General features: G+C 33.5%; 1 protein-coding gene across 6 annotated transcripts in view; it reads right to left on the bottom strand.

Moving 5' to 3' along the window:
• Positions 1-2,601: 2,601 nt before the first annotated feature.
• Positions 2,602-20,609, bottom strand: part of LOC133203758 (adenosylhomocysteinase-like 1) — a 36,120-nt gene continuing 18,112 nt past the window's right edge. For 5 of the 6 annotated variants that reach the window (XM_061339537.1, XM_061339541.1, XM_061339538.1 and 2 more), the window contains 15 exons: positions 19,008-19,066; positions 18,523-18,610; positions 17,359-17,459; positions 14,815-14,886; positions 11,247-11,372; positions 10,606-10,782; positions 10,320-10,366; positions 10,030-10,093; positions 9,500-9,588; positions 8,962-9,032; positions 8,506-8,600; positions 8,184-8,282; positions 7,845-7,992; positions 7,237-7,357; positions 2,602-4,317 (listed from right to left, as the gene is read on the bottom strand). In XM_061339537.1, the coding sequence (XP_061195521.1) occupies positions 4,311-4,317; positions 7,237-7,357; positions 7,845-7,992; positions 8,184-8,282; positions 8,506-8,600; positions 8,962-9,032; positions 9,500-9,588; positions 10,030-10,093; positions 10,320-10,366; positions 10,606-10,782; positions 11,247-11,372; positions 14,815-14,886; positions 17,359-17,459; positions 18,523-18,610; positions 19,008-19,066 (1,364 nt within the window). In that variant the 3' untranslated portion in view covers positions 2,602-4,310. Of the gene's footprint in view, positions 4,318-7,236; positions 7,358-7,844; positions 7,993-8,183; positions 8,283-8,505; positions 8,601-8,961; positions 9,033-9,499; positions 9,589-10,029; positions 10,094-10,319; positions 10,367-10,605; positions 10,783-11,246; positions 11,373-14,814; positions 14,887-17,358; positions 17,460-18,522; positions 18,611-19,007; positions 19,067-19,618; positions 19,949-20,609 lie in introns of those variants that run through there. The other variant, XM_061339540.1, reaches the window with a different exon arrangement.

Below are 20,609 nucleotides of genomic sequence, written 5' to 3'. Positions count from 1 at the left end.
TGAACAAACTTGAATCTACACTATCTGAGGATGCTTCCATATAAATATGACCAATTATGACTTTGCTGTTCTTAAGAAGAAGATTTTTAAAGATTTTCCCTATGTAGTCCTATGTAAAACTTTGATCGCCCACTGTGGCCCCACCTTACGCCCGGGGGTCATGATTTGAACACACTTGAATCCACACTACCTGTGGATGCTTGCATATAAATACGACCAATTATGACTTTGCTGTTCTTAAGAAGAAGATTTTTAATGAAGTTTCCTATGTATTTTATGGTAACACTTCGACTATGCGCTGTGGCCCCACCCTACCCCGGGGGTCATGATTAATTTGAACGAACTTGAATCTACACTACCTGAGATTGCTTGCATATTAATGACTAATCATGGCTTTGCTCTTCTTGAGAATAAGATTTTTAAGAATTTTTTTCCTATGTATTTATATGTAAAACTTTGATTGCACAATATGGCCCCACCCTACCCGTGGGGGTCATGATTTGAACAAACTTAAATCTACATTTCCTGAGGATGCTTCTACATAAGTTTAATTTTTTCTAGCAAAGTGGTTCTTGAGAAGAAGATTTTTAAATGATGCCGTTAATTTTTCACGAATTCGTAATTATCTCCCCTTGGAAGAAGGGGTGGTCCTTCATTTGAATAAACTTAAATCCCCTTTACCCAAGGATACTTTGTAGCAAGTTTGGTTGAAATTGGGCCAGTGGTTCTTGAGAAGAAAATGAAATTGTGAAAAGTTTACAACGATGACGACAACGACAGACAACGAACAAATTTCGATCAGAAAAGCTAGCTTGAGCCTTCGGCTCAGGTGAGCTAAAAAGGGAAAGTTGACAGTGGAAAAGCTAAAGTCATCCTGTTTGTCATAGTTTGCCTTTAACGGCTGTTATATTATTCAGTAAAGTTTACAATTATTAAGCACCTGTGGCACACTCTGTGATGTCTTTTATTTCGAGTTCAATGAGATATACCGAATCCACGTACTCATGGAAATGAATATTCTTGATTGATATAACGTCGTGGATTTTTAAATGCCGAATTGAAGAAAGATACTTTGTTTATTCATTCAGAAGTGTTTGAGTAATTTCTACTCCATAAGAATACAAAAACAGGTCGACTAATAAAGCAGCACAATGGAGGACCTGGTCTTCGAAGTATATATATTGTCAATGAGCAATTCCTGCATCTTTTTAATATTAACTTTAGGGTTCTTGGTGTATAATCATGATTTTTAATACAATATTTTTGTTGAGAAGCAATCTCAAGATATGAAAATTTCCCGAGTTCAATTTTTACTGAAGAAGAAGTTGTCTTTGATGTCAAAAAAGCCTCGTTTTATTTTTTTATTGAGGAATCTTTATAAATACAAGGTTGTGAAAAGTCTAAGGATTTCATGCTATTGATTTTCGAGAAAAAAAAATGAGATTTCAATTTTTGCAAAAGTTCTTTGGAAGGTTTTTAGTACCCACATTCGTTTAACATCACTTCTCGAATACCAGGTATATTTTACTGTATTGCTGAAGTTTCTCCTTCTCTGTTATTAATATTTTCCCGAGGAGTACAGAGAGAAGCTTTGTAGAAACACTAGATCATCCTAAGTTTCTTTGTTTTTAACATTTTTCGACGTTTTGGAAACCAATATAGATATGATAATTCAAATTCAATTTAATTGTCGGGATTACTGAAAATATTAAAAATTGACATACGATTTAAGGATAAGGAAACTATGAGCTAAGTTTGATTTAAAGTCAAGTTCCTGTTACATAGTTCCAATAACAGACTACGTTGATAACTGCTTTGACAGCTGGAACTTGTACGTACTGATCATATATGTAATCAGTCTACTTTTTGTCACTCATGAAATACTGACACGGAAGGATAAATACCATTCAATCATTTAATACATTTCAACATCCATCTTATAGTATAGTTGTAGGGAGAAGAACACGAACACGTAGGAGGATTTGTTAGATGGATATCTTAGACAGTTTAGAGTTTTTTTCGGATTAGAAAAACTGGAAGCAATAGTGGAAGAATATCTATAAGAAGTACAGGGTGTGGGCTTTATCTTGAAATACGAGAAAATTTTGTAAGACTGGACCTTTTTGTGATTAAGAATGTTACTAATATTTACGAAGTCAACTTAATTGTTGACAAATTTCAGTTCAAGGAACTGGCGAGTTATTTAAGAATTTTCTTTTCTGTGACGCATGGGGGTCTAAAAGGTCTGTGGTCAACATCCATTATCACAGATCCCCAGCCTGTATTCTGATGTTAAAGAATCCAAGTATGGACTTTCTTTGGCTTTTCAAATAGACCATTTCAGACTTTCAAGTTCGGTGCTAATATGATGTAAAACTAATTGTTTATTGACGTAAGGTGGAAGGGAATCAAAAAAGTTAGTCCAATGTCAGTGACTACCTTTTACGTCTCTGTGTTTTGTTAAAAGTTCCATTACTTTCATGTAGCTGCATTGTGGACTTGAAAGTGACATTTTGTTGCAACCAGTTGGACGATAAAAATCAACAGCCTCACGTTTCCTCTGGGGCATGGAGAGGATAAGTAACTAGTAACAGAAAGATCTCATGTTTGAATAAGTTTATTAGTCTATACCAAAAAAAAAAAAAAAAAAATCAAATCTTTTACAATGAGAAATATTTTTGACTAGTAAAGCATAGTTTAATGCACAGAATTTTTATTTAGCTTCAAAGTTTAAGGACAATGAATGTAGTACAGTGAAAATGGAAATTCCTATGAATGAGATGCCACGTTTTCGATTCTTTGATATAATGAGCTAAAAAAATCTACAAACCTGTATACTGCAATATTTCTCAATTTCACTTTCAATATTAAAAAAAAAGATACCATGAAAAGTTCTAACAATGAAAATATGTATATTTCCAATTACATGTATTCATCTTTTTTTTTTAACTTAATTTTTTTTTTTTAATTTGATAATGCATATATAAAACCCTATTCAGAAATACCTCGTGACAATTTCAAATAGTCTGCATCTAAATTTTCCTTATACATGTACCTCATAACAAATAAAGAAAAAAATTATATCATGTTTGGCTACATACAGAAATTCAGAACAAGATGCATGTCCCCTGAGATTTTAAGGAATACAGACTTTATTAATTTAATGGGAAGAAAAAAGTTTTACTCCTGAGTGTAATGCAGACTATGTTGGCAATCAAACTAAAAAAAAAAAAACTATAAACAACCCTCGACTTATTCTTCTCAAAAAGGAATGTATTATGAAAGATTTTTATGATAAAATATGAGTTTCAAACTAAACTGTCATATAAACTGAATCTCAAACATCTTGATACATAAAAACATCACTGATTACCAGTATCTACAGGAGCGGATCCAAAGTAAAACCATGGATGTTATGTTATCCAAGCCTTAATTCAGGTCTTTTTTCATCAAAATATTCCTTTACCATAATAAACTTTACACATTCAATATCCCGTCTCCATAAACTTTCAACCTTTGGATCCACACCTAAAAATTATATAAGTCCTTTATACCAATGTCTTCTGGTTAACATGCTAACATAGGACACAAACAGACATACACACACACTGATCATCACTGATCCATTCTCTTGCACTGTAATGTTGCCATTTTTATTTTATTGCTGGGCAACTTAACAATAATGATATTCCAAAAAATCTAAGTGTTAAAGATCTACTGAAAAACACATGACTATCATCAGTATTTCATTGTTTCTACAAATTCATGTATACAGTATTTAATTCATTTAACTCTTAAAATTTGTTCTCAGTTAATAAAACATGATTAACAATTATTTTCAGCAATTGCATTTACAATTTGGCACTAAACATTTGCTATCAAACATATGAACAAAGAAAAAAAATCCAGCAAGAATTACACATATTTTTATCCATTGTTTTAATACATTGTATTTAAATACCAGATTTAGTTCTTGAAATGAAAAGAAAGGGAGATAATAGCCCACATAAAAAAATGAACAAAAATTTGCCATTTGATTTTGACAAACTTTCGGCAATCATTAACAAAACCATTTCATCACAGAAAAAATATCTCAATATCACAATATAGAGTGCTTCAAATACCTTAGAATAATTCAAATAACATTCTAGGGGTGTCCAAGTTAACAAATCGAGCACACCTTAAACACACCTAAAACAATGGAAAGCTCTAAGTCATCAAGACTTGTATAATTTCACACAACAGAGGGCACTGAATGACTTAAAAACCATAGTGAGATGTTCAATCTTCATATAAAGGATATGGCTGCATTAATATCTGAAAATTAAGAAAAATATTAATTAACACATTATCATCTGAATCATGCATAATCCATATTAGAGAATGAAAAATGCAAGTGCTATAGGTATTAAGGCAATCTGAATGCAAAACAAATTAATGATACATGATCTTAAATAGTTTAAAAGAACAAGATATCTAACAAGCCAGGCTGTATTTGCTCCACAGTAATTTACTGAGCAAGTTTTTTCCCCCCATTATAGTGTATATGATGTGTGACTTCTTACCAGTATCATTTTAAGATGTAATATAATTCTTAAGGCCTAGCAAAATTATATTTGTTTATGGTTACCCGACCCTAAATTTTTGCGCCGACCCAAATGTTCACGGTTACCTGACCAACCCTAGATTTATGTGCTGACCCAAATGCTTTTTTAATGTACAATAAAGAAATTATGTGTCGGTATTAATTCCTTTGAATGTTATGTTTTATACATCACAAGTTCCTTACTACTTTGGGACAGCTGTAGGGTTGATGGAAAAATACTGCACCAAGAAAAAGTGAGCTTCATTAAGTGGTCAAAAAGTTTTTGCATTTGAACTTCATGTTATAAAAATAATTCTAAAAATTAAAATATAATCCTACCTACCAACCCTTTTTTTATTAGCTTGTAATAGTAAACAAAATATTTATGTCTTGAGCCTAACCAATAGTAAACTAGAACTGTCCAAAAGGGACAAATACCCCCCGCTGGGTTTTTCAGAGAAGGTACCAAATCACTAATGTTTTCTAGATGTGAGAGATGTTCACAATTTGCTTAAACATTTAGAGTGAAAATTTAATTACTCATTATATTTTTTTTTAATGAATGAAACTAAGGTGCAGCCTAATAAAACATCAATACTAGTAATTACAGTGTTTTTTATTACATTGAAAAAAATAGTTTGCAACTATCTGTCATCTTGGTGAGACATGACACTCTGCAAATTGATTGTTGAAAAAAAATATTATAATTAATTATACAAAATCAAATTGATCTTAATACCTTTACATCAAACTCATTTTAAAAATAAAAGGCTGGTTCCAGTAACTATGTATTTTGACAGACATAAATTACAATTAAGAGACTTAGACAACAGAGATCTTTATTTCTTTCTGCCCAATTCCCAGGAGATATAGATAAGACCTGCTTGATCAGAGATGCCCTAACAGCTTCCCACACTGAACTCATTAATTAATCTTTAACTGGATGCATGTCCACTCATTACTCCCAGGGGACAAATGGATAATTTACACTATCTGCTGTGTAATGTAAAAACTGTTTTTAATACTTTGTGATTTTTTTTTAGTTCTAATGAGTAGTTTTAAGCTGTAGTTCACATTTTTGTACAGATGTTCTAGATTCTATGTCTCAAACCTTAGACATGAACTCGAAATGACTAAGTCAATAAAAATGAAAAAAAAAAAACACCTGTAAAATGCAGAAAAATTATCAAATAATGTTGAAAATACCAGGTGCACATCTTCATATGGTAAATAATAAGTGTACAAATTTTCATACAAATCTATGCAATAGTCTCTGGGAACAGATTCCGACAAAACCACATAATAACAAGAGGCCCATGGGCCACATCGCTCACCTGAGTAACTTTGGCCATGCTGTTCTTTACCAAATTTCCCCCCTTGTAATACCTATTGTGACCCCGCCCTACCCCCGGGGGGGCATGATTTGAACAATGGATGCTTCCACTTAAGTTTCAGTTTTTCTGGCCCAGTGGTTCTTGAGAAGAAGATTTTAAAAGATTTTTCCTATATATTTCAATGTAAAACTTGGATTCCCTATTGTGGCCCCGCCCTACCCCCAGGGGTCATGATTTGAACAATTTAGAATCTACACTACCCCAGGATGCCTCCACATAAGTTTCAGTTTTTCTGGTCCAGTTGTTCTTGAGAAGAAGATTTTTAAAGATTTTTCTTATATATTTCAATGTAAAACTTGGATTCCCTATGTGGCCCCGCCCTACCCCCAGGGGTCATGATTTGAACAATTTAGAATCTACACTACCCGAGGATGCTTCCACTTAAGTTTCAGCTTTTCTGGCCCAGTGGTTCTTGAGAAGAAGATTTTAAAAGATTTTTCCTATATATTTCAATGTAAAACTTGGATTCCTTATTGTGGCCCCGCCCTACCCCCAGGGGTCATGATTTGAACAATTTAGAATCTACACTACCCCAGGATGCTTCAATATAAGTTTCAGCTTTTCTGGCCTAGTTGTTCTTGAGAAGAAGATTTTTTAAGATTTTTCCTATATATTTCAATGTAAAACTTGGATTCCCTATTGTGGCCCCGCCCTACCCCCAGGGGTCATGATTTGAACAATTTAGATTCTACACTACCCCAGGATGCTTCCATATAAGTTTCAGCTTTTCTGGCCCAGTGGTTCTTGAGAAGAAGATTTTTTAATGACCCCACCCTATTTTTGTCTTTTCTTGATTGTCTCCCCTTATAAGGGGACTTGGCCCTTTATTTTAACAATTTACACTCCCCTTCACCCAAGGATACTTTGTATCAAGTTTGGTTAAAATTGGCCCAGTGGTTCTTGAGAAGAAGTTGAAAATGTGAAAAGTTTACAGACGGACGGACGACGGACAACGGGTGATCAGAAAAGCTCACTTGAGCTTTCAGCTCAGGTGAGCTAAAAATGAAAAAAACACCTGTAAAATGCAAAAAATTATCCAATCATGATGAAAATACCAGGTGCACACCTTCATATGGCAAAGAATAAGTGTACAAATTTTCAGACAAATCCTTGCAACAGTTTTCAAGAAATGGTCCGGACAAAATCTCGTCTACAGACAGACGGACAGACAGACGGACAAGCTGATTCCAATATACCCCCCTAAACTTCATTTGCGGGGGGTATAATTACAGTGTATGACACCTGTGATTTTCTTACCTGTAATAATTTGGCTTGAATGGACCAGTCTTATTCAGACCTAAGTATTTTGCTTGTTCATCTGATAGTTCAGTTAAGTGGGCATCAAATGTGGGCAGATGTAAACTTGCTACATATTCATCTGTAAGACAAGAATATAAATAATGGACATTGACAACATAAGCATTTTAAGGAAAAAGGAACATCTTCGGTAATCAATTTTGTTTTGCTTGTTTTCAGCAAACTACGACTCCATAGGCAGATTCAGCAGGGTGGTGGTGGTGATGGTGGGGGTGGGTGGGTGTTCCATATCCCCCATAGATTAATTCTTGCATCTGTCTCTGCACTCTCTCCATTTCTTCCAAATAATGTTGTTACTCTGTTTTATTTCTCATGTAAATGTTTTAAATTATCTTAAATATTAAAAATTAAATTATTTAGTATTAGGTATTATTTAAAATACAGATCATCATGAACCTCAGGATGACCAGAATTTATAGATATTCCTAAAATTTATTGAGGATACACTTAAAGCACACACTTTCACCAATACAATTTAAAGAAATTACACATTTCATAAAACTATGTCACATCTCATCTGTAAACAGACTCACATAAACACTACTCACCCATTTTCTTGGGCAGAAGATAGACGTCTTGTTTGTAACGTCCCTGTGGAGCATTGTATAGTTCTATCAGGGCTAGGGCCTGAGTCGCAGACGTAATGGACACCACGAAAGAGGGAACACTAGAACAGCTCAGGTTGACAAGGCGACCCTAGAGTAGTAAAGGAAAGGTCAAAGTTCACTTGTTAACTCGCTAAGCCTTACAAGACTAGTTCAGTATCAGTATAGCATTTTAAAATAAGGTAGAAAAAAAATAATCAAAGTCTACTTAACCAACCATAAATCTTTACCATGTTTAATTTTTTTTTAACTGAGATGTCCATCTTTTGTGAGGATCCTTACCTCTGCTAGCAGAATGATCCTCTTTCCGTCGGGCCAGATGATGTGGTCTACCTGAGACCTCACCTTCTCCCAGGTAAGGTCAGGAGTCCGCAGAGAACCCTGTGTAGTACAAAGAGAGAAATACAGGACTGCTTCAAAGAAAAGTCTAAAAATCTCCAAATTATACAGCCCTCTTTAAAATCATACACAGAGTTATACTTGATAAAAGCACATGTTAGAGCAACGCGACACTCAAATATCATGGGCTGTTAACAAACATTAACAATGTCCAGATGGACATGTGTCCACTCTGACCAAACAGACAGACAGATGTACAACTCACCACATCAATTTCTGTATTGGAATGACCCATATTACACACTATACAACCAGTCTTCATTTTGTCCATATGGTTCCTAGTTACTACATTCTTATTTCCTGTTATAAAGATAACAATACATATATTGATATTACATTTTTGTAATCTGCAGCATTCTATGTGACAATATTTAAACATAAATCATTATTAATGAAGACAAAGTATTGGTTCCTACTATACCCTCTTTAAAAAAAGACAGCAAGCATAACCCCACCCCACCCCCCAAAAAAATAAAAACCCTTCCCCAAAATAAAAATGAAACAATCAAACAAAGCATACATGTACATAAAAAAAATCAGAATTCATTTGTACAGTATAGAATACATGGAAGTCAAGCTCAATGCAAGTTTTTAAGCTTATTAAAATAACTTCCCTTGTTTGAGTTCTTTTGTGCTGGAGATAAAATGTGGAACCCCTTACCTGTACAGGTGATCAGGATATCAATGTTCTTGACCACTTCCTCAAGTCTGGTCACTCGGAAACCATCCATACTGAAGTTCAGAAAAACTGAATTGTGAAATATAATCTTAACAATCAGGAAAACTAGGTCAGAACTTGTATATCATACAGAAATGTCCATTTCCAAATGTCAGATATAAAAATTCACAGAATTCATATCAAATGTACTCATATTACAAGTACTTATGAGGTTACAAATTTATTTTTATTAACAGAAAATGGGTACATAACTTAAGTCTTAGAACAAAGATAATTATTTTAAATGTTATCATTCAGATCAAACTCTGCAGTGTATTTACAGAGGTTCTAACACACAGTTGAACTACGGTATCTCAAACACTGATAACTTAAATACTATGGATATGTCAAAGTGATTTTAAAGTCCCACGTGCTTATTTCTTAAGTATTTAACCCTGGATATCTCAAATCCTTGGATATCTCAAAGTATTTTCTCAGTCCCATCAAGTTTTAGATAATGTGGTTTGACTGTAGTTCTTACCAAGCCTGTAGGGCACAAATCGGGTCAATCTCAGATACCATTACATTACAACCAAGTCCTTTGAGAGCTGATGCACAACCTTTTCCAACCTGATAAAAAGTATAAAGGACAATAATAAATATGTGATAGAATTTTAGAAGGGTTAAAAAAGTCTTTATAAAATTGAAAAGCTCTTAGTTACTTATCGTAACTTTTCACATTTTAATATGCGTTAAGGTTGTTTTACACACTAGGAAAATATATATTTCTTAATTTTTATTTTTAATAATCTTAAATGTATAATTTAGCAAAAAAACATAAAAAATTCCAAAATACAGTTAAATTAAATCCTCTAGAGAAACTGATCTCCTGATATGTAATTTTCTGAGCCAACATTTTAAACCCCTGCATACCCAAATAGATAGTATAAATGAACATTATAAATGATTTAAAATTAACCCTTAACCTTAACTCTGCATCCATTAGAGGGAAAAATGTGGCAATGTTATTCTTCCTTAAAAAGTAATTAGAGTTATTCCCCTTTGACTTACCTCTCCATAACCACAGATGATGATTTGTTTTCCTCCAAACATCACATCAGTTGTGCGTTTTAACCTGGAAAATAACAGCCATCAAATAAGCAGGAAAAAGCAAAGTCTTTATCAAAAAGGTTTTTTTAACTTACAGTGTATACACATTATTGGAAATATTTATTTTTAAATTGACCAGTACTTCTTTAAAAATATTTATGAATAATTTTTGTCATGCACAAATTTCTATGCTACATCACAACTCCAATCATGGATCAAAACAAAGAAAAAAAAAAAAACAAGTAACTTACGCATCCAGGATAGATTCCCTACAACTGTAAAGGTTATCAAACTTTGTCTGGAAGAACAAAAAAAAAGGTTTTATTCATTATAATAAATAGAAAGTTCATTATTAATACATCAAAATAAACCTCATAAAATTACTTTTAAGGTGTATATTTGAAATGAACAACTGTATCAGTTTTATCAACATCAGGATGAAACACTCAATGTATTAGGTTCGTCACATAAATATGCACATTAAAGTTGGAAGAGATAAACTGTACATGTTATTTTTGTTTATACAGAGTTATCTACCTTAGTGACTGAGTCGTTGACATTCATGGCAGGGACGGTGAGTTTTCCAGACTTTGAGAGCTGATAAAGACGATGTACACCCGTCACACTCTCCTCCACAATTCCCTTGATCATGTTAAACATGGCAGGGTAACGCTTCAACATCAGATGGGTGGCGTCACCCCCATCATCAAGGATCTACAACAGAGGCCAATATAGACATTTATTCATGTTTAAACATGGCCGGGTACTGCTTCAATATCAGGTGAGTGGTGTCACCCCCATCATCAAGGATCTACAACAAAGGCCAATATAGACATTTAATCATGTTTAAACATGGCCGGGTACTGTTTCAATATCAGGTGAGTGGTGTCACCCCAATCATCAAGGATCTACAACAGAGGCCAATATAGACATTTAATCATGTTAAACATGGCCGGGTACTGCTTCAATATCAGGTGAGTGGTGTCACCCCCATCATCAAGGATCTACAACAAAGGCCAATATAGACATTCAATCATGTTTAAACATGGCTGGGTATTGCTTCAATATCAGGTGGATGGCTTCACCCTCATCATCTAGGATCTACAGGCCAATAAAGACATTCTTCTCCAAAGGGATAATGAATTCATGGTATACTATTAAACTATAATCAGTTTTACCATGTTTGGTTGCCAGCCCTCGGAGTTGATACATTTGTCTATACACCACCAGAAATCCTCCTCTGTCTCGCCTTTCCAGGCATAGATTGGGAATCCCGCCTCTGCTAAGGCAGCTGCCACTTCATTCTGTAAACATAACAAAACATATAGAATTGATTCAATGGGATAAAAATAAGTCTCTTTCTGCACACTTTCATCTTATATAAGAAAGAATGTTAGATCTTTGGTGTTTTCTAAAGAAGGTAACTCCCTACCTCAGAATAAAAGAATTAATGAAAGACATCAAGGACTACATAATTACACAAAAAAATGATTTATTTTCCAACTTTTCATAAGATATACATTCAACTAATTTATATAATATAACCATCACCTCATATCTACAATTATCTGACTCTTTGTTATAAAACCTGCTCAACTACATTATGGATGAACTTTTCCTCTGATGCTTTAAAGGGTGCTGAGGCAATATTAACTATTGTGAATGTCTGCTAGTGCAGTTTATGCATTATTACAGAGTCATTAACAAGCTAGCCATTATCAGCTGCACACTACAGAAATTTCCATGGAAACATAACAGTTGCCAATGACAAATTGTCATTCTTATCAGCTGTACAACATCAAATATTCTACATTGTTCTCCATCAAAACTGGTGTCCCCTAGGAGAACTAGTCTAGATTGAAACATAACTAACTGGCGGATACAGAATAATACATCAGTTTCTGAATTTAAATGAAATTACCCAGTAGATTTGAATAAAAACTGTAGAAAACGTATAATGTGCATCAACAACTGAAAGCAAATTAATTCAGATCATTTTAGACCACATTTTTTTTTTTTTAATTTTTTCTTTTGTGTGTGTGTGTGTGTGTACAATACACCTATGGCTGTATGTTACAAGTACATAAAAGACTGAGCATCAGAAAAACTATTTTCTTTGATCATGTCAATACAGGAAAATCAATGCATCAGACTGTCTATTACCAACTGGTAATACTACAGATTTTGTTTTATTTCATATTTATTAATATTTTTTTTATTATTTTATATCCATTAGTCTTTCCTCTTTAATTAACTTCAAAGAGATATACTGAAACACACCATTAATACTGTGAAGATCTCACATTTGGCTTGTCTTTTTTTTATTGCCTTTGGTGGAAAGCAGCTTATGCTTAATCAAGTACATGTATATCACTACATGTCTTGTGTATAAATATACATGTACATACATCTTGCATGTTCAGAAATGCACTAAATCAAATCAACTCAACTTTTGACTAGTCCATTTACACCAAATATTATAAAGGTATATACAATACATATACAGTGGTTAGTGAATTTCAGACTTACAATCTATTAGATCACTGTTGGCCTCTGGCAACAGAACACACTGAGCTCTTCCCATCACCCTGGGAAATACAGTCAACCTTCATTATCTCAAACTCTGGGGGACCAAGAAAAAAATTCGAGATATCTGAGTATTTGAGATATCCAGGGTAAAATACTTAAAAATAAGTGGTCGGGACTTCTAAATTAGTCGATATATCCATGGTATTCGAGATATCAGTGTTCGAGATACCAAAATTCAACTGTATATTCTGTTTATTGCCTGATCAGATGTTTATTAACTATACTATACAATGGTTACACATTTTATTCTTTATCCTATATGCAAAACATTGTGCCCCACCCCTTTCTCTGAAATAGTGAACCAATCACTTTTCACATTTTTATCATCTGAGCCCAATTATAAAACAGATTATTTAACCCAGAGTTATTTTTAGTTAGTGTTATGCTGATAAAGAAATTATCAATAAGTTCTAGTGGTTTGAGATGTACGGATTATGGAGATCCCCTTGCATAGCTGAATGTGGTTGGACCACTTGACTAGAAATGCAGGGTCCCAGGTTCAATTCCTGGTTCAGCCATAAATTTTCATCTTTTCAATTTAAGGACAAATGTAAGAGTAGTGGTTTGAGCTAGATCGACTGAGTATATTGGCCTGAGTAGCTCAATGGTTAGAGTGCCTGACTATTAATGCGATGGTTCCAGGTTTGATTCCCAGTCCAGCTATAAATTCTCTTTTCCTTTTACAAAGTAAACTGTCTATGGAGGTTATAAGCCTTGATGCAACTCAGTCCTGGTAATTAAGAAAACAACTATTTTTCACTGTAGTGTATTGTTAATCTATATGTTTTGTGATTTATTTCACAATGATTAATCCCCCCCCCCCAAGGATAGTCTATTGAGAATTTAAAGTGAGCTCTTATGAAAGCGTTCATAAGTTCTCACCACTTCCAATTGAGAAGACAGAAAAAAATCAATTCCCAGGAAATTACCCGATTCTGACAGAGCTTGATTTAACAGATGACAAACTGCTCTTCCATGTAATGATGAATTAAAGTTTACTGTCATCCTGAAGTTCTAAAGAAACTAACAACTTTTTTAGCCCCTGACATTTATTTAATAAAAAATGCACAAAAAACTTTTCAAATACTAATAATTTCATTTCCTTATACAATTTAGATGTTGCTTGATATTTCAATATACATGCATGCTTCCAAGCTTTAAGAGTTTTGAGGCAATAAAAATCTGATATTGCCCTAGATTCTGATATCACCCTGTGACTTACATGCACCATGTTATCCCTTGCACAATATAGAACCATTCATGAAATCCAAACAGCTTCGAATACACAAAAAAAAAAAAACAATGGTGCCCAGAAGGGCCAATACAAGCACAATATTGCCCTATGATGTTGAAAAATTTACTGTTCATAAATACAGATTAAATACAGCCGAAAATGCTTCAATGTACATGACAAATATTAGATTTCATCATAAGGAGGTATTTAATATAAGTGTTATCCTGATAAAACAAATCTCATTGTACACTGATTTGCTTGTTATGGCAATATGAGTAAAAAGTGTGCCCTTTGATGACTTCCCTGTGTAGAGTAGATATTGCCCTGTGAAGACTTGTGTAGTGTACATATTGCCCTATGATGACTTACCTGCATACAGTAGAAATTGCTATGTAATAACTTACCTGTGTAGAATACTAGAATAGATACTGCATCTGTGTAGAGCAGATACTGCCCTGTGATTACTTGCTTGTGTAGATTAGATATTGCCCTGTAATGACTTACCTGCATAGAGTAGATATTGCCTCTGTGATTACTTGCTTATATAGATTATATATTTCCCTGTGATAATTTAACTGTGTAGAGTAGATATTGCCCTGTGATTACATACTTGTGTAGAGCAGATATTGCCCTGTAATGACTTACCTGCATAGAGTAGATATTGCCCTGTGATTAGTAACCTGTGTAGAGTACATATTGCCCTATAATGACTTACCTGCAGAGGAATTATTGCCCTGAGATAACTTACCTGTGTAGAGTAGATATTGCCCTGTGATAACTTACCTGTGTAGAGTAGATATTGCCCTGTGATTACATACCTGTGTAGAGTAGATATTGCCCTGTGATAATTTAACTGTGTAGAGTAGATATTGCCCTGTGATTACATACCTGTGTAGAGTAGATATTGCCCTGTGATTACTTACCTGTGTAGAGTAGATATTGCAGGCTGCCCACCTCACTGAGGCACCAAGAGCTGCTAAAGTCTCCACAAGCACCTGTTTAAAGTGATTAACAATTCATTATAACAATGTTGCAAAATATGGAATTTGATTAGTTTGACTGGTCAAACTATACACATCCACACACCTTCATAAAGGAAAATTAGATATGACCATTAGCTGGTACATCCATGCCATGTTTGACACACTCTGTCTCAGAACTATACAAGGTCCTGAATATAATGCCATATGACAGACTGTAGTCTATCAAAACTTCCTCCTAACTGTGTTTAAAGTGATTTTTATGGTAAGTATACTAAGCACAAAGTTTTTTTATGTCATTTTTTGAGTTATTACATAAAAAAAAATACAAAAGTGAAGTCACAATATGTGCATTTTTTTCCTGATCTTTTCAATGATATCAAAATCATTAAATTTTGTTAAACGGTTAATATTTCATCAAACTATTCTTAAACTTTCCAAATGGCCCTCATACATGAACCTTTTTTACAAAGAAAGAAACTAAGACTTTTGCCCCTGTGACTCCAAAAACATTCCAAAAAAGCTTTACATTAGAATAACCACTGGCATTAAAATGAACATTCCATCCTTAAACATTCTGACTCAAGTTATTGCAGAGAAACCAAAATTCTATTTTCAACTATAATGGAAGCCATGCCTTTTGACTCCCAAGATAAAAAGCATCCCTATCACTGATTACATCAAACCAATCCAAATTAATCGTTCCATAGCAACAATGGTCAAGATATAGACAAGCTGTTAATTAGACAGACTATCAGACAGGGAGCAAAAACATAATTGTAAGATCACTCCAATTTTTTCTCAAGCTATTGTATGGGTATCAAAAAATCTTTATTCAGTATTAGAAGCCATGCTCTTTGATGAATCCATGATAAGAGGAATTTTATTATTACAAGAATAACGAAAGCTAAAATGATCTAAAACAGATAGCAACTTGCAAAGACTTTATTTTCTTTTTGGATTTGGTCTCCATATGATATGTTACGAGACAATGAGGGCGTGGGGAGGGTGCGTTGGGTGAGGATTCAGTAACAAATTTTATCTTGAAAAATATAAAATTATAATCCTTTTGGGTAAGTAGTATTTCCTGGATGAATAAACCCTTATACTTGTATTCTCCTCTATTATATCTCAGAATAATGCTCTAATCTTCTCAACATCATGATCAAAGAATAAAAGGACAAATCTTCACTTCCTAAGGAACAGCATATAAAATTGTTAATCCCTTAATCATGCTGCAGAAAGATCAATTACCATTGGGTTCATAAAAAATCAAATCAAAGGCATCAAGCTTTCTCAAATCAATATAGTTGTCTCCATCTTTGGTTTTCATTTCAGAGTATGTAAACCAAAGCTACTGTAAACCAACTATTATTTGCATCATCTTTTATTCACAATTAGTCCCCTTAAAATCAATCCACGACGATTAATTTTTGTGACTGAGGAAACACTCTACAAATACAAAGCAAAATAAATGGTTCGCGGCCATTGATATTCGCGAATTAAAGTAGGTCACAAAACAAGTGGATATATCTCGCACGCGAATAAAAGTTGGTTTACAGTATTTAGTAAGATTCAAGGATTGATTACTGTATGTTGTACATGTACTAATTTTATCAATTTCCAGTTTACCTCAAAGGTCTCTCTCACTCTCTGTAACTGTCTCTTAACTTTTAACTTTTTTCAATTTGATTTTTGTCCCACATGAGAATAAATATTCACAAAGATTTTCTCAAGAAGAATAAGTCTATACTTGTTTAATTTAAAATTTGTCCTTCAGTTTTGTGTGAGCCTAGATAGATGGTTTTCATTTTATTCAGTAAGAGCTATCACACTTGGGTGAGCACTGGGTGGCAGGGAAAAGCATATACACACTTTTTAGTATACATATATATACAGTAAAACGTTTATTTCCAGGATGAAGAATTTTGGTTCATTGTAAAAGTAATTCATTAAAAATCCATAAATTTCACTTTAAATTTTAAACCACATAGAATGAAAATCACTTCACTGTAACCAGTAATTCATTATAGATGTGTTTGTTATAAATGTATTTTACTGTACAAAAACTTCAATTTCCCTTTTTCCATATTATACTGGCTTGTATACTGTATACCAACCATAATAATTACTGGTGTAGACAACTTTTATTCACAATTTGACAGTTTGAATCCTATCTGTGGCAAATAACTCACAACTGAGAAAATATTCTACATCAATACACAATGAAACATTTGGTTTGTGGCGCAAAATATTCGCAAATAAAAACAAGGTCACAAAACTTACAGATATTTCTTGCACACAGTTATAAGTTCCTTCAGAGTATTTCAAATTATTTTGTCATATGAGAGCTGAGTCTTCATATGCTTTAATAAATGTTCACTAAAAAAATTCCGCCATGTTTAAAGCTGTGAGTGAAAAGCATCTGTAATTAAAACTACTATTATACTAACAGCTGTTATAATCTAAATGTTGTATAATACATACTGCAGTTTGTGCTGTGATGTGGGTACAACCAATAATTTTGGCCCCGCTGAGTGGTTTGTCATTCTCCGCTCTTTTTCTAAGGGCTATCAGTCCGGGCATCTCTGTTAAACAACAGGACTGTCAATGAGTAATACAGTTACAACATTCTACAAAACTAATTTTCTTTGCAAGAATTGACTCTAATTCATTCTATGCCTTTTTGGCAATTGATATTTTAGCTACCTTTCGGCACAAGTAAACCAAGTAAACAGACAAATTGAAATGATTTTTATGGACTTTTTAATATGGCATGTACATAAGTATACTAGTTTTCTTTAACATACTTATTCTTAAGTCATAGAATAGTATAAATATATCTGAATTCTTAAATTAATATGTATTTTTTTTCCCTGTAACTGTGTGGTTCTAAAATATTGAGTGATACATGTAATTAAAGAAATTCAACTTATTTGATGCTACAGAAGGTTTGCTGTTACATAATTACAGTTGCAGGAGAATGAATTCTTAAACTTAAGTGATATGGCTTTCCAATGTTTACACTTAAAAACCAAATTGTTTTAAAATGTTGTTTGGAGGAGCCACTTAACTTACACCAGAATTAAAGTCAATATGTCCTCTAAGTTGTGTTTGTTCAGAAAAGACAATCATTTGGATCCATTTAATTACTGCTGAAATTGTTTGCCAAAAGCTAAAGATTCAAAACTTTTGCAAATAACTTCCACTACTGTTCAAACATTAGATTAAAGACCCAGAATTCATTAACATATTCTTTAATGTTGATATAAATGCACCACTCCATAGTATGTATAAGTAATGATTTGGTGTATTGCAAACATCTTCTTAACAAAAGAAAATGCTGATATCCTGCTCAACCTAACTATTTATTTAGCAGACATTTTTTTTTCTTTTTTTGAAAATAAAAAAAAATCTAATTTTCTCCAACACTCAGAATAAATTTCTATACCGCCATGTGATATATGGTGATCTAAAAAATCAATGAAAGGAGAACTAAAAGAATGGACAGTTTCTTGCTGCTTGGGAAAGCTCCATGAAAAACAAACACTATGTGCTTGGAATGAAAACTTCAGCTACGCTGAAAGATTTTCAGGGTCTACAGAATTCTCATACATCCACTGTGCATTGATTCTGAAACTGACACGATACCTTGCTCAGCAATTTCAATTTCCCTTCTTCCAAATGCGGCATTGTCAATATTCTTCACACAGAAATCTGAGCTGCCTTTGGTGTTTTTCTACAAAAGTCAACATGACTCTGTTATTATATATCTAAATTGAAAATATCATTCTTTTTCTGTACTTGGGACTCTTTATTCCAAACAGAAAAATCTCTTAAGGCGATATTGAATAAAAGAAGATATATAGCCAAGAAAGTGAACATTTTCTTTTTTCTGTACTGAAGTTTCTCAATTCACAACAGAAAATCTCAAAAGGCCTCATAAAATTTAATGTCAAGAGAAAAAAGAAGATAGTCAGGAAAGTGAGTTATTGCCCCTTTCAACTTAACGAAATATACAGGTGTGTATACTTCAATATACTTCAAAGAAACTTTAATATGGGGGGGGGGGGGGGGGGTGTAATTATGTTACTTTACATAAGACAGATTTGATATAACTTTGCTTGACAACATACCTGATTCTTATCTCTGGGGTTAATTTCATCCTCATCTGAAGAACTCCCAGTGTATGAAGCTAAAAATGGGAAAAAGATGCATATCAAATTAAACATACATATTAAACCCATACATCATACAATTTTTACCTGCTGTATTGACAAAATAGTTTTTCTTAATTCTGACTGGTCTTAATTGGTTAAATAATAAAAAAATGTGAATAAAGTAATGCCACAAGAAAATCTTAAACAGCAGAATGCAGCAAGTTTCAAATAACAGAAATGCTTTTAAAGGTACCCATAGTAAAAGGAGATTAAAAACATCTGAAATTGACACAACTAAATGTTTAGTCAATGAAGTGTTATGCTCAATTTATTAAAAAATATATGTTCAAGGGAAACAACTCTAACAAAAGAGCTTCATCAGGTGCCTTACAATAAATATATAGAGCGTTTATTAAATACTTCCAAGCTATACTTTGACAACCTTTCATGAGGACTAATTATACTAGTACATAATCAATACACATTTTATGAGTGTCCAGCACATCCATTGTTGACCATAATTAAAAATCCAATAGTTGTCAGTAGATCAATTGACCCGATTTCTCCTTTCAAATTCCAAAGATTACCATTGCTTCCTCCTGGTTTGTGTAGACTGAACAATTTCAGAGGATGATCCGTATCAAACTCCACGAATCGTACAGTCCGAGTTTTCTGAACGGGAACATCCAAATAATCCATGACATCTGTACACACAAAGTATCCCTCTAATGTTTCTTCACAAGCAAAACAAGCACGGCATTTATCACCTTGTTTATGTCTGAACACAAGATCTAGACAATGCAGATGTCAGGTAAATTGTCAACATGGTATTGTCACATTTCTGAGCAGGTGTGAAATGTAGAAATCATGAAATTGATGGCAGAATCCATGACAACTGATTACAGACAGTTCATAATTATTGCTGGATGGAATTCCACAACTGACATTTTACTTCATTGCTACCCTTAGAGATAAGAGGTAGAAATAGATTGGTCACTAAGTCTTCGGACACCCCAATATGATAGCAGATATTGAAACAAAGACAAACTGATAGAGAGTTCCACATAGGTAATGCCTCACAAAGCTGGGTATATATATACTTGTCAGAGCAGATTATGTAGGTCACTGTTGGTCCTAATCAAACACTGGTCTGGTAGATGAGTATTTATGGGAAAGACACCAAAGGTTTTGTCATAAAAATGTCAGGGAATTCAGTTCTATGTCAGTAGGTCTCTGTAAGAGTTGTCTCCCCTGCAAACATTACTTTTTATCTCCGTTTTTTGATTCGTTTGCACCTTCTTCCAGTCAATTTGATTAGACGAGCTTCAATCATCATTTTTTATTAGTATAATTATTAATGTGACTATTTCAACATGTATGCATGTAAAGCTGCAGGCACAATAGAATTAAATTATTGCAAAGTCATCCCTAAAATCTTGACACTGCAAAAAATCCAAATTTTGTACACCCAAGATCTTATCAAAGACATATAGGTGGTCACAATACTCAAACAATGATGATTATTTTCTGGTGTCAGGTCTAATGACTGTGATAACTAGATACAGAAGTTATAAAAAC

The sequence above is a fragment of the Saccostrea echinata genome, unplaced genomic scaffold (genome assembly GCF_033153115.1).
Source record: "Saccostrea echinata isolate AGI-Se365-2 ecotype Australia unplaced genomic scaffold, CSIRO_AGI_Sech_v1 ptg000051l, whole genome shotgun sequence".
Lineage (NCBI taxonomy): Eukaryota > Metazoa > Mollusca > Bivalvia > Ostreida > Ostreidae > Saccostrea > Saccostrea echinata.
The sequence above is the reverse complement of the archived record's forward strand: the minus strand, read 5'-3'. Positions and strand labels throughout refer to the sequence as shown.